Below are 14,857 nucleotides of genomic sequence, written 5' to 3'. Positions count from 1 at the left end.
GGTATAGAGGGTTGGGAACACCTAAAAAATAAAAATCGAAAGCTTTGGATTGGCCTTGTGGCACTGTCTATCAACTCAATAAGACTACAGCACAAAAATGTTTGTAATGTGCTTATAATAAGAAAAATAGCCTTTTTTTTTTCTTCAGTTCAATAGACATTGTGCTGCTCCTTTTGGTGCCATGGCCACCGGGGGCAGTATAATACAGACAATGGATCATGGAGATGGCGGAGATGCCTTTGCAGAGGATAAAGAAAATTTGCTATGAGTGTTGTTATATATTTTGTCTACATATGTATCGCCACTGTTTGTGTTCAAATATTCGTTGTTTAAAGGGCTGTGCCATTGCAACACCGATACTGTTTTTACGATTATACTAGCGGACTATAAGGCAAAGTTGGTTGGTTGTTTAAAATACACAAAGTGTAATTCTCAGCTTTGGTTTGATTGTAAACGTCAACTGGAAGTGGCAATAAACAACTTGAAGACTATTTTTAAAAAATGTGCACAATTTTCTTAACACAGCTTGTTAAGTAATTTCAATTCACTGGCACCTCGTATGGCAAAATTTTGATCGCAGGTCAAAGAAAATAGCTTGTATCTCGAAAAACTGAACCATACCTCAATGCACCACTTGTTTAAGCATGTTTTCACTCAGCGGTACAATACAGATAAGCTAATGCGGGGTACACACCAACAATTGAACCAAATTTGAGCAGTTTCCCTCCACTTGTGATCAAAATCAGCAAGGGCTCAATGATGTGGGGCGTGTTCGGTGTTTTTCCTCCCTGATCTGCTCTGAAAACAGTCAGGGGTGACAATCAAGGGGAAATCAACCCAAATATATTTTTTTCAAGAATATATTCCCAGCAGGCCCACTAGTTGAAACACGGCATTCTGATTAATATTGAGTTTGTGGCATATGAGTTAAGCAGCAAAATCCACCCCTTTTTAGCCATCTCAGGAGGCGGCCATATTGTCATTTCTATCGACTGAAGATGACATCACAACTACTCAGGGCTCAGGTAACGACCAATCACGGCTCAGCTTCAGAAAACAGGTCAGCCGTGATTGGTCGTTACCTGAGCCCCGAGTAGTTGTGATGTCATTTTCAGTCGACAGAAGTGACAAAATGGCCGCCCACAGAGATGGCTAAAAACGAGGGATTAACTTTTGTTCCACAAACGCAATATTTATCAGAATGCCTTGTTTCAACTAGTGGGCTTGCATAGAACATATTCTTGATAAAAATATGTTTGGGTTGACTTCCCTTTAAACCTGTTCAAAATTTACAATCATAAATCCTTATAGGCCTATGTGTCGCCAAAATGCTCTGTGAATGTGATGTGAAAACGGAAATGGTAGCCACTTAGATACAGCAAATAGACAAATAGATAAGATGGTTGTGTTGAACGTTTGTATTATGTCAATAATAATAACCACAATAATGATGACAAGGAGAGTTTGCAGCCATAGTCACCATATAAGCAAAAGGTTAGCTTAGCTGCTTCCACTTCTTCCACTACTACTCTTTCTTCTCTGCCTTTCGCAGGTCAGTCGTGCCTGACTACACAAGAAGAGCTTTTAGAACACATGCCCATTTTTTCCTTGTCATGTGTGAGGTCTCACGTTTAAAAAAATTCTCATCAGACTTGCTTCCACCAAGAGCTAAGAGCTAATTCTAGTCAGCTCAGTACACATTTTGCTGCATTCACACTCTAAAGAGACCCAAATTATCCGACCGTAGCCATACTACCTTTTATTACCCTCTTTGGGGAGTGATCCAATTACATTGGCACACATGACTGCTTGATTAGTTGACAGAATTGTCCGCCTTCTTCCAGGCTACAGTGGAATGGATGGAAAAGTAAGACTTGGACATAAGGTGGAATCAGTCAAGGTTTACCCGCTACCCCCTTGGCGGAAACTGCACTTGCTTTAGAAAACAATAACACATCAATTAAGTTCTGGGGGTAAACTTGGGTGCTGCTGCTGATGCTGCTGCTGAGACCGTGACATCGCATAGAGGAGGAGGGAGTGGGAGCTGACTCTGCAGCCACGCCGCACCTCCGCCTCACACCTCCTCCCACCGACACCCAGGATAGAGGGGTGACGATAGGCAGTGTGCCGACTGAAAAAAAGAGAAAGTACACTCTGAGGTGTTGTCATACCGCCGTCATCGATTAAACTGCAGGCGCGACGCAGAGCAGTATTCCCCATTTTGCCAATAGCAGCATCCCTCCACCCGTTACCAGCCCCCTACTCCGCCCCCTGACTGCCTTGTGTTGTTTCTTTCACACTGACACTGACACTTTCCAATTCTACGAACGTTCACAAATAGCTCAAACCCCGGCGACCACCCCACCCCGACACCTCACACACATTCCTCCAACTCCCTCCTCCTCATAACCCCACGTCTCAGTCTTCGCCCACCATGCACCATCTGTGACCCAGAGAACATTTGTGTGCTGACACCGGCCTGACCTTTTTCTTTGCTTCTTTGTTTTGCCCGGTCTGACCCACTCCCTGCCCCCCGCCCCCCACACACAGATTTACCCTACTGTCTGAACCTCAAAACGCACATGAACACACGTAACCATGGAATTGCACCATTACCACAACACACTTCAATGAGGAATCATTGTCTTATCCTGACTCTCTCATTTCTTTTTGCCGCGATTAACAATTACCTGTGTAGTCGTGCAACAGGGTCAAAAACGAAGTTATCTGAATGACTTAGAACTGTGTTTTCATGCATGAACTGTATGTGTGTCGCTAGTGTCAAATCAGGGACCTCAGTTAAGCAGGTCATTGACTAAAGATGGGGGGGGGGATTATCAATGCTTGGAAACGGTAACACTCTCCCCAAAGCAGACGCACAATACCTTAATCTTGCAGACATCAATCTGCATAACATAATTCTCACAAACAAGGCTTGATTTAATGTTGCACTGTGAAACGTGGGGGGGAATGCAAATAGCAAACATATCGCCATCCCTTCGTTGTTAACAACGCAGCAGTCCAAGTTTTATACCCTACTTGCAAGATGGCAGATTTGGTAGCAATATTGGGAGCACTTTGTTTGCAGTATTAATTAACAACGCTTAAATAAAGATCACATAGGTGAACAGCTTCTTTTTTTTTTTTTTACCTTGCCCGTGCAACATGTGGCAGCTGCAGCCCAGGAGAAGCAGCAGGAGCAAGACAGCCCGACGATTTTTCAGCATCATCCTCACTCTCCCCGTGGAGACTCCTTCCACGACCTGCGGGGAGCGTCCGAACCAGCAAAATCCCAACATTGGAGCCTCGGGCAAGAGTGTCCACTCCCGGTAAAGCAAGTCCCAATTCCCAGATCCGGAAGTTCTGAAACGGCTCACGACTAGACGACTTTAGTCGGGCTCGGTGTTCAAAAGTCAGCTGAGGGGGGCGAGGAGCGGAGCCACCAGGGCAGCGAGACTTCACGGCGAGAGCACCCGGCGGTGTGGACGTGCTGTGGCGGAGTCGAAGTATTCCATCGCCTGGCCGGTGCACCTCGCTTGCCTGAGGATTGATCTGCGTGCTGAATTAATACATTTGACTGTTTTTTTCCTTATCTTTTGGTTTTATCGGTTTACTCTCCCCTATTGACCTCCAATCCCACTTTGCGAAAGATTTGCTGTGATGACCAGCGGTGATAAAAAAAAAGACGTCAATTCCACCCAAATAAAGCCTCTCTGCAAGGATTAATTCCGCAATTGATTGGATGACTTCAAATACTCCAAGTATAGAGATAAGTGGACCATCCGCACTTAAACGTGTAGTTAGTACTCCCAACTAGTACTACACTCCTAGTTAGCGAGCAGCTCGTGGGAGCGAGACGGTTTACTCTCCCCACAGAGGGTTCGCCTTCCTCGGATAAGCGCGGCGGGCACCCTCGGTGGCACAACAGGTTAGAGAACAATTGAGTTCAAAGTCGGTATGTTTGAGGCTTGGAGGACACGAGGAAGAGTTTGTTAGAAAGCGGCAAAAAGTTGCTTTTAAAGCGGACGAAGGACCGTCGGATATCCGTGCTCTTCCGCTGCGTCACGGGTGCCCTCTCGCCGCTGCCGCAGTTTTACCCGGGACCAGCCAGTCCTTCGCGGTAGTCCGTTGACTATCCGCCAGTAGTGAAATTTCTTCCGGGGTTCCGTCAACTCTCGTCGGGGTTATGGTCCTCAAAGTTGTCCCCGCAGGCACCCTGTTGAAGCTCAGGGCGCAGACTGAGTGAAGCCAGCAGCTCCCTCGCGAGTGAACACCTGCCAAGCTCCTCGACGCACACTTGGGGGTGGAGAGAGAGAGACAGCTGTTTTCGCCTTTCTATAAGCATTTAATCCGTATTTAGAGAAGACCAAATGGGGAAACGTGTCTCGGTCGGTGTACTTTCCTCATACATTTGCACGTTTTGCGCTCAGTCCGTCTCACTGACTGTTGTGCTATCTTTTCACTCGATCTATCCCAAACTCCAAAACTTCCATTCAATAGCATCCCTCGTTGGTAATTGGTCCGAGCCACAGACTGCGGTGTTCCTATTGGACAGGCCGAATGAGGGGGCGGGAAGCAAACGAAAGAGCGGAGATTAAAAAAAAGGCATCCACTAACCGGTCACAATATTAAGTACACTTGCACAATCTAAATGACATTTAATACAAGGGACGAATCCGTAATCCCGATTCAATTGGAGTTTTAAATTAGGGTTAAGAATTCAAATTAGGGTTTTAAACTCGGATCAGGATTTTAAACGAGGTTTAGGGTTTCAAAGTAGGGTTTTATACAAAAATTAGGGTTTCAAAGTAGGGTTTTAAACTAGGTTTGGGGTTTCAAAGTAGGGTTTTAATTAGGGTTAGGGTTTCAAAGTAGGGTTTCAAACTAGGGTTAGGGTTTCAAAGTAGGGTTTGTGATTCTAAGTAGGGTTTTATACTAAAGTTAAGGTTTCAAAGTAGGGTTTCAAACAAGAGTTAGGGTTTCAAACTAGGGTTAGGATTTCAAAGTAGGGTTTCAATTGGGGTTTTATACTAAATTTAGGGTTTCAAAGTAGGGTTTAAACTAGGGTTTGGGTTTCAAAGTAGGGTTTCAAATTAGGGTTAGGGATTCAGAGTAGGGTTTAAAACTAGGGTTAGGGTTTCAAAGTAAGGTTTTAAACTAGGGTTAGGGTTTCAAAGTAGGGTTTCAAATTAGACTTAGGGTTTCAAAGTAGGGTTTTAAATTAGGTTTAAGGTTTCAAAGTAGGGTTTCAAACTAGGGTTAGGTTTTCAAAGTGGGGTTTGTGATTCAAAGTAAGGTTTAATACTAAAGTTAGCTTTTCAAAGTAGAGTTTTAAACTAGAGTTGGTGTTTCAAACTAGGGTTAGGGTTTCAAAGTAGGGTTTTTAACCTGGGTGTAGGTTTTCAAAGTAGGGTCTCAAACTATGGTTAGGGGTTCAAAGTAAGGTTTTAAACTAGGGTTAGGGTTTCAAAGTAGGGTGTTACGACCCCTCCTCAAGATGGCAAGGAGGAGGGGTCTAACATCGGTGTGAGAGTTGAAAGAGGTAAATGAAAAAGTGCACAAATGAAAAGCTTGGCCAGTGAAACACCAAAATGGACACACAACACCACACTAAACTACAACACAACGAAAATGAGTGATCACCCCCCAGCCCCCCCTACCCCCTAAAATTCCCACGGCCCTAGTCCACACACGAATGAACAGAATGGATTGATTGCTGAATTTTAGGCGTTATGGCGAAAACAAATGGATAGTGTGCCTCCAGAAAAGGATAGATGGCTAATTGGATGCACTAAACAAAAGACAGCAGTTACAAACAAAACAAAAAAAACAAGCGCTGAACACGGCACACTGTGCCGAGTTCTCAAGTGTGAAACCCCGTATTGGTGCGAGTATCGCTTTAACAAAAAATCATGTGACCAATACAGGAAGTGTATCGTTTGACTGTACCGTCTCAAATTGTGTTTATAAGAAAACAAACTGTATCGACATGTTGTGGATTTGTTGGATGGAGATTGAACACTTTGGTTGACAAAATCCCACACATAAATTACACGTTATCTCTACATTTTATTAGATAAATTTGTTAAATGTTACCGGTACATGGTCATTTAAGCCTTTACACAAACAAGCAGATTTTGAACTCTTCTCATCAACAACTTCACTCAGCAAACAAATGGAGCAAATACAATATACAAAGATCATATTTTAATTACAAAACTAGTAATTGAATAAAGATTTAATATTAGTTCACAGGCTAATGTTGGGTCAGCATGCAAGTTGTTCCATCATATTTTTATATTGTTTACCTGCATTGATTTTAGATCTACAGTAGAGGTCACTATTGAGTGACCAACGCGGTGTCAATACAGTGTCAACACAGTTTGTTAAATGTGTCGATACACACTTTGAGGCATCATCATCCCATGTGATTACATCACCCGTAGACAGCCCAGGGACTGACTACTTCACCCGCAGCCAGCCCCGTCCACCAGCAACCAAGTCCCACTTAAAGTAATTGCTGGTGCCACACCTGAAAGCAATTAGCCACCCTCCCCTGCTCTGATTGGTTGGCTTAATTGGTTCCGAAGGCCACCAATCAGGGAAGTGCAGGGCAGAGCACCTGCACACCAACCTTAACCAGGTTTCAAACTAATAGTGTTTTAAACTAGGGTTAGAGTTTGAAAGTAAGGTTTCAAACTATAAGGTTAGGGTTTCAAAGTAGGATTTTATACTAGGGTAAGTGTTTCAAAGTCGGGTTACAATTCATCACAGTTGAGTGACAGGATTACCCTCAGAATGTGCAGCACATCAACTTCCATTGTGAGCATCGATTCTTTCACGACTTGACGATGACACTCTTTCCAAATAAATAATTTCATGTGGGTTTTTTTTTGTTTTTTTTAAGTGTGTTGTAATTAGCTTGGTGATTACGCATTATGCTCATCGTCACAAGTGGCGCCATCTCGATGTAGAGAGGACATCACAATGAGAAGAGCTGCCCGAGGACCGTCTCATTCTCCTCATCCTGTTTTAAAAAATATTCATGTTATTCACCAAAAACAGACTCTGTGAAGCACCGCTGGTGGTCCAACAGCAATAGCAAATAAGAGCCTGCAGCTATATCTTACTATTAGCGAAAAGCTACTTTCCAACACTGCAAGGGTCATTAAATAGCACATTAATATTAAAGCTTACAACACAGTGACCTTATCTTTTATTTCCCCTATAAATCCAGATAGACTTCCCATCCCCTGATTGGCCAAACAGTCTCCCCACTTGTCGAGCTGTGCCCGACATACTCTCTTTAAGCACCTTCACCTCATCTATTGCTTTTTACGCCCAGACTCATTTCACAGCAGACTCTTCAAAACGCTGCTTTCTGCAGTAAATGAGCTATCATGCGAGTTTGCCGATCAGCTTTTCGTTCTTCGGTCTCAAACATAAGCAGTTTTTCTTCATCGTTGTATTCAAAACGTGCCCAAAAACAAAATACAGTGAAATCTTGAAGAGGATATATTATGAGAATTTTACTTTGAAATTGCTTATACACAAATGATCTTTTGTCTGCTGCCATTTTTTGAAAATGGGTCTGTGAGCGAGCCGTTCTGTATTTTGTACCATTTTTATGTAACAGTGGGGACAATTTACATAATAACCACCCCAACATCGAGATTCCCTGCCCACGATCAGCTCAGGTGGTGGAAGATCCAGTCCCACTTTCAAGTGGCGGCCTGTCAACAACAGCGAGCACTAAACTGTGGATCAGACGCAAACAATCAACAGAATTCAACGCAGCTCTGCGTACCTCTGGTTTTGCCATAACAGCAGCAGTGTGTTTCTGCATTGTAGTGCCCCTTTATGACAGTGTAGTCCATCAGCGGGACTATGGTCCTTACTTGAAAGTGGCTCAGGATCTTCACCCACCCCAGCTCATCATATCATGTGTAAGACAATAGCATGTAAATGAGCTCCACTGCAGTGTAACTAATTACTTGCTTAAAAAAAAACGTGGTTACTTAACTGATTACTTGACTTCAAAAGTAACAAAGTTAGATTACACATGACTTTAATACTGTGGATACATTCAGCGGATACCGATAACCCTATTTGCATATGACAAATAGCAAAAATGCAAAATGACACCCGGTTTTCGTTACTTGATTGGAAGTGCATTTTCAACAGTGACAATGCTTTTTCTAAAAAAAAAAAAAAGAATAAAGACAACCACATCATAAATGGGCTACTTGTTTTTAATTAAAAAAAATAAAAAGACTTTCTATAGTTCACCTAACAAATATATTTTTTAATAAAATCTCAAATAAAGGCAGTCTTTTTTGTTTGAGCTATTTACCCATTAATGTTGTAATAGCGAAACTCAACATTTAGAATGTACATTGTTTATAAATACAGTGATTATATTTGGGGACCTCCTGCACTCTCACAGTCTGGTTTGACTTTCTCTTCAAGCTTGAATGCATACTGCCCTGTTATCCGTATTTTGTTGTTGACATAGTGTTATTGAAGCAAGATTTCAACAGCACAGAGTGTGCAACGAACCTTAAAGGGACACTTGGGTGAGCTTAACATTGGCACTAATATAATAGGTTTGCATGTAAAAATGACACTAGTACTAAAATGCCCATCTCAAAAGACTGTAGTCATTTAAGGGTTTTTTTGTGATTAGGTTTACGACAAATTTCCCCGCCCCTTTTTGGGGCGTGGCTTATGTTATGTTTTGTTTTGTCTCAGCTGTCTACGTCACGGGAGGGAGCCAAGCGTGGTAATATTGCTCGCTTTGTCAGTTCTGTTGTCTAACACAGTGACCGATCGCCACCAAAATGCAAATCCACATTAATTCTCTTGTCCACTTCAACCTGTGAAAGTATAAAACTCTCAGGAGACAGACGGCGGCTTGCAGCAGCAGCAGGCAGATTGGAGCTTTACGCCCCCCTCTTCCCTCCCCGCCTAAAGGTATGATTGGGACGGCTAATAGCAGCAACTAGCTTCAGGCCGTTAAAACAAAAGGTATTAGCACAACAACATTAGCTCCTTACTCTGCGTCTAGCCTGCTTCTATCTTCAAGTCGCGGGGTTTCCTCCCAAGCCGTCATGTGTGTTGTCGGATAGAGAGCCGCCACAGAGTGAGTTAACACTAGAACGCCCAGGGGTTTTTACAACTTTTTTGCAACAACTATTGAACGACAAATCTGGGTGATATTTGACAAACAACTCTGTTGGCTACAAGCAGATGACTTTATTTTGTAAATTGGCCATTCCTTGCCAAAATAGCAGGTATGGCGGGGTGACATTGTCAAATGTAAAGCATAAGTGGCCAAATGACCGCCTTCTGGGCGTTCTAGCGGTAAGCCCTTATCGAACAAGCGTCAATGTTCAACGAACAAAAAGTTCCAGCGAGGCTAACTCCACAACTGAGTGTGGCCGCATTCCACAACTGAGTGTGGCCGCATTGGAACGTACCTTTTCGTCTGTTTACGTTCCAAATTGGACGGCGTGTTGTCGGTTGAGAAAATGGGGCCATTCCTCATCCAAATAAATGTGCATGTCTACTCATTTCCACTAGTCTCTGTAAATATCCTGACTGGTGTTAAATGCCTTGCTCGTCCTAACCGTGAGCAGCAAAGAAGCAGTGTTTTTTTGTTTTTTGTTTTTTTAAGCAAAGAAGCAGTGCACGCTGGTCCCATCCTATGTAGCTCTGCTCACTTCCATATTTCCTCATTCTCATCTAAATCAGCCATGGAGAGGTTAATCCTTTTGATATGTTGAAGTGGGCATTAGTAGAGATGTCCACATAAATTTTGGTGCCAATTGATCACCGTTTTTGGACGTTACAAGAAATGAAAGCACAATGATTTCCAATGGAGAGTTTGGAATTGGTTACTCCTGTGACTTTGGCCGAACAGGGATAGAATGCTAGGGGGCGCGGCCATTCTCCTCATTAACAAGGGGCGTTATTCATGGAGTCACTTATTTCCTAATTTCTCCCAAATTTATTGATGAAATAGAAAATGACAACTCTTTTCATTTTCCTGATCAAAAAATATATAAAATGAACTTGTTAGTGAAAACATGGTCATCCCGGCCCCCACTGTCCCTTTAACATAGTTTTTAGCTGACATAAGCTTAAAATATTGACCATATTTCCATCTTGAAAACACAAATTTCTCTCCTTCCTCCATTGCTGTTTATGGATACGTCCGTCGTCAATACGCTGAAAATGATGATGTCAATTTGAACAATCCAACAATGCATTCCACTCATTTCACATTGTAAATACCAGACTTCCCCTTTCTTATCTTATATTTATCCCCGATAAACCCCACTCTGTTAGCGTTGTCATCTTGGAGAATAGAGTTGGGTCCCAGACTGCAGAAATATGAAATCGCCACTGGGAGCAGAATCCCATCTCGATAGCTCTCTGCACTGAGATCGCCTCCGATGATGACAAGCCTTCTTATACAAGTTATGGAGATGCCGCCCCAAACCATACCGCCTCCATGGAACTCCATTGGTGCAGCAATCTGCATAGCGTTCACTGCGTCCTCTCCTCACTTTGACCCTACGATCCAACTGCCCTTGGCAGAATCTGTACTCATCATTTAACATAACGTTTTAACCCCAATGCAGTCGTGGCAGGCCTCCTGAGACTGCAGGGAGTCAGTTCCAGAATGTTTGGGCATGCCGTCAGACATATCGTCCTGGACACCTTGACTGCAAATCTGTAAAAGACAGCCTAAGTGCTGGCAGGTCAACGGTCTTTTTGGTTCTTGTTACTGATTTATTCTAATGAATTTCAAGTTTGGAAGCGACTTTGCTGATGCACAACTACCAGTAGATGTCAGCGATGCACCATTTTAGACATGAGATCAGCCCAGTTTGGGAGTTCAATGGGAGAAACGGATGCATATTGTTAAACCTACCTTTGATCTATTTATAAAAGAGCGCATAAAAGCTGAATCAGGGTAAAGTTAGGTAAAAGGAAAGTATATTATTGTAGAGGCTATCTTTAGTTCTTTTAGTTTCTTCTTCTTTTCGTTGTTTAACCTCTTCATTTAATGATGGACACAAACACTGTTTTATACATGAGCCAACACTGACGATCGCAGCACGGTAATGTGAAAATACACAATGAAATATATTAATATTATTATTATATAAATATAATACAAAATAAACATTTACGTAAAACTTCTTTATCACAAATATGTTTCTGAGTTCAAATGAACCCGAGTTCATTTACAAACCACATTAGGAAGGGAATAAAAGACATGTAATGATGTCATGGCATCTGGTGAATGTGTATTTTACATCATGCTATTTTTCGTCCTCATTTATAAGGCATCTTACCACAGCCAATATTCCAACGCGGAACTTTAGAACGTCTTAATTGCCCTTCGCTGCCATTCAGCAACATACGTCAAAAAACAAAAAGTACCTTTTCTACGGGGTCATTGTCATTTTTTAACCTTGTATTCTATTTTTATACACACACACAGCACCTGGGGCTCATAGCGCGCCGCATGCTGGCAGGGTCTAATTCTGAAGCCAATTTAGATTCCAATTACCTGTGTACCCTCTGCAATTACTGCTGCATTTTCTGCTCTCAATCTCTCAGTGGCTCACCCAAAAAAATCCACCCGAAAATTACAAACACATATTTCCGTGCACAATACTGTCTTTTGTGATTTCACCTCCACGGGTCGGGTACAAAAAAAGTACATCTATTTTTTAGGCCAAAAACATTAACTTGAGTTGAAAAAACTTTCAAATATAAATTATTGACATTTATGGCAACAATGTTAGTTAGCACAACAAAGCAAGCAAGGTAATTGCTCCAAAACAATTTGCTGAATTATTTTTACTTACATCTTTTAGTTGGGGTTCAATACAAGGGACAACAGTTCTGAAAACTCGTCTTTGTTGTGAAATGCAGGGAAGCAGACTTTCACCAAAGCAAAACTACAATCATTTACTTTAATTGCCCAATTTATAACATTATGGAATTTTATTACTTACTAATTTTTTTTTCCAACTTTAGAACAACAGTACAAGATGTCTACCTTCATCTATTTGGTGCAACTTCTTTTCACTCACTTTCAAGAACGTGAGGGTTTACCTTGCGTGGGAGTTCATCGTGAGCGAGGAATAGAGCTGAATGCATTGTTTACGTTGTTATAATCCGCCCCCGGCCAACAGCGTTCCGGTTTGACTTTTCTAACAATGAGAAATATTGACTACCGCCACCAATGGTATGGAAGGGTATTACATCTTATGCATGCGCAGAAGGTACTTTAATGGTCAGCGTCGCTGTCTGTCGTTGCGGTGTATTCCTCCAGCGAGACGTGCTGATAGCCGGCCGGACGCCACAGGGGGTAAGCGTGTCACTGTTGGCCAGCGTCTTTTTGGTCTATCTAGGCCTTTAGACCTGGCTAATGACTTCCATCCCAGTAATCAACACGACTTTAAGTGTATACACACACACGAACACACACCCACAACCACACACCTACACACACACACACGCACGCACAAACTCTGAGACACACCCCCCATACAAGCCCAGGCGGAGTTAATGAGCGGCTTCCTGCAGCTTGAGCTGTCATTGTGGCGGAGGGAGATAATGTCAATATTAACTGACCTGTCATAGTAGCTGGGAGGATAAACACCGCGGGGAAGTGGTTACAGACAGAGGGATGTCCAGATTTTAATGTGTCGCAGTAGGATCTTGACCAACGCCATCAGTTATTATTGTTGCTTCGAGAATTCCTGGACCCATCATCATATTGGTGTGTTTTAAAAAAAAAAAGCTCTTTTGTTATACTAGTTGTATTCTGGTCACATTTCTCAACCAATCTCCAAAATGAGGGATTATTCCTTAATGTCATGGATTTTGAATGATAATTATCTGAGGTCAGCGGTAATACCCTGCATTAATCTTAATTGTCAAATGAGCTTCGATTTACAGGGTGTCTGAAAAATTTGACATAATTTAAAATATGTCATATTTGAGTAACTGCATTTCCTAGGCACAGTTAAGGAAATGGGCTCCATTTTGAAAAATAAAATATATATTTTCAAAATTCCAAATGGTAATTATTAGAGTATAAAATTATGTTAATTTTTTCCACACCATCAATTTTGGAGTGAGGTCCAAATTTCATAATTTCTATTTACTAATCACAGTCATTCATAACAGCAGGAAATATTTAATTCGCTATAGCCATTTTTTTTATTTATTCTTTTTTTTTTTTTCTTACATTAGTATACGTCTTTTTGTCTGCCGTTCACATTTCTGTAGCAACCGTCGAAATTTCAGACATTATTGCTCAGTCACAATGCAAATCTTCCATGGTCAGACGCTGGCGCAGCAGGGGATTTTGGCATGTGCGACACATGTGGTTGCACAGGACTGCAGTGGTTGTTTAAAAAATGCTAGCTATGGTTTTCTACTGTGTAGAGGCAAACATACCAGAAGAGATGCACATAACACATCTCATTTAGTGAATGTATTATTTATCAGACTTCCAACAATTATATGCAGAGTCATGAGTTATTGTTTCCATCCCACATTACGGTGAAAACAAACAAGGAGTTCACTAAACAGCATAATAACCTTATTAACAGTGCAAACAAAATGACAATATGACACACCACCAGGCATGCTGGGAAGTGCAGTTACAACTAGTGCTATAGCTATGTGGAAGTTCAGTAACTTATCCTTATCATTTTAAAGTATTCTCATTTTTATTTTTATTTCGTTAAGTGAAATGTTTTTTTTTTTTTCAATTTTAGTTTTATTTATTTTGTTAGTTTTTGTTAACTCTAAAAACCTTGCAGTGGTCATGTTACTCATTTTTCCAAAAACAGCAATATAAGGACTTAATCAACCCTTAGTTTAAAGTTTTCAACCAAAGGTTCTCAATTATCCTAAGCCATCACCGTTGACAATGGTCTCACTGAATGGCCTGGGAGTCTCCTCTTACTGTATGTGCGAATGCATGCCACTGTGTCGTTTATTGTTTCGATTCATTGTAGCCCGGGGTGACGATGTGCTATTACGTTTCAAGAAGAGGAACTTGATCCCCCCTAAAAACCTGCGGCTCCACCCGATATCCGAGTTGTCCCCTCGGGCGCTGTGTGAGGGTGAACTGAGGGTAGCAGGAAGCCTTTCATGTGGATGGGTGGAAAAAAATGAAGCGGGAATTGTGAGGGGGGTTAGGTCACACCTGTATTGGACTGAAAGAGACAGGGAGGGATGTAGGGATAAGTGCAATACCAGTGGGGGAAAGGGAGAATGGTGAGAGAAAGGAATCTCTTTTAGTGAGTCAAACTGAGAGGAGAGAGTGTGAAAATCACAGTTCAAGCTTGTGGCTCTTTTATACAGAAACCGGGTGAAGAAAGCAGGTGGGAAAGTGAGCCTGAAGTAAAGTAGGAATACGAGGGGTGGAGTGGTGGGGGCAATAAGAAAATATGACCGACTATATCAGGGTCGTTGTGTGAACTGGGCACAGAGAGATGTGAAATAAAAGGGAAACAGTGCACACTAGGAGATAACTCCTTGATTGGCTCTCTTTGTTTTGCTTGCTTTTTTTGTATTTGTGCGCTTGATCTTTTAACTCCTATCGTGAGGGCGGCATGCCTTTAGCAACAAAGCCGACAGCTAATCTGGGCCTCCGCCTCAGCTCACGCGGGCCGGATCCTCAGGTGTTCGCTGTGACGAAAGGGAGCCTCGCGGCTGGTGCCGGTGACCTGCAGAGCGGACGTCTGGGATTTTTCTGAAGCTCTTCCCGGTGCACCTGTAATCACACACAATTATCCAGCACCACACTGTGGGGCAG

At 42.2% G+C, this 14,857-nt stretch overlaps 1 protein-coding gene across 1 annotated transcript in view; it reads right to left on the bottom strand.

The window, feature by feature from the left end:
• The window catches only part of sdk1b (sidekick cell adhesion molecule 1b), a 325,525-nt gene that overhangs the window by 270,722 nt on the left and 39,946 nt on the right, over positions 1–14,857 (bottom strand). Inside the window, exon 2 of the mRNA XM_086033471.1 lies at positions 3,152–4,544. Within this exon, the coding sequence (XP_085889597.1) occupies positions 3,152–3,299 (148 nt within the window). The 5' untranslated portion in view covers positions 3,300–4,544. The remainder of the gene's footprint in view (positions 1–3,151; positions 4,545–14,857) is intronic.

The sequence above is a fragment of the Filicampus tigris genome, chromosome 6 (assembly GCF_054856515.1).
Source record: "Filicampus tigris isolate MCC_2025a chromosome 6, RoL_Ftig_1.0, whole genome shotgun sequence".
NCBI lineage: Eukaryota > Metazoa > Chordata > Actinopteri > Syngnathiformes > Syngnathidae > Filicampus > Filicampus tigris.
Note: the sequence above shows the minus strand (reverse complement) of the source record. Positions and strands in the feature narration are given on the sequence as shown.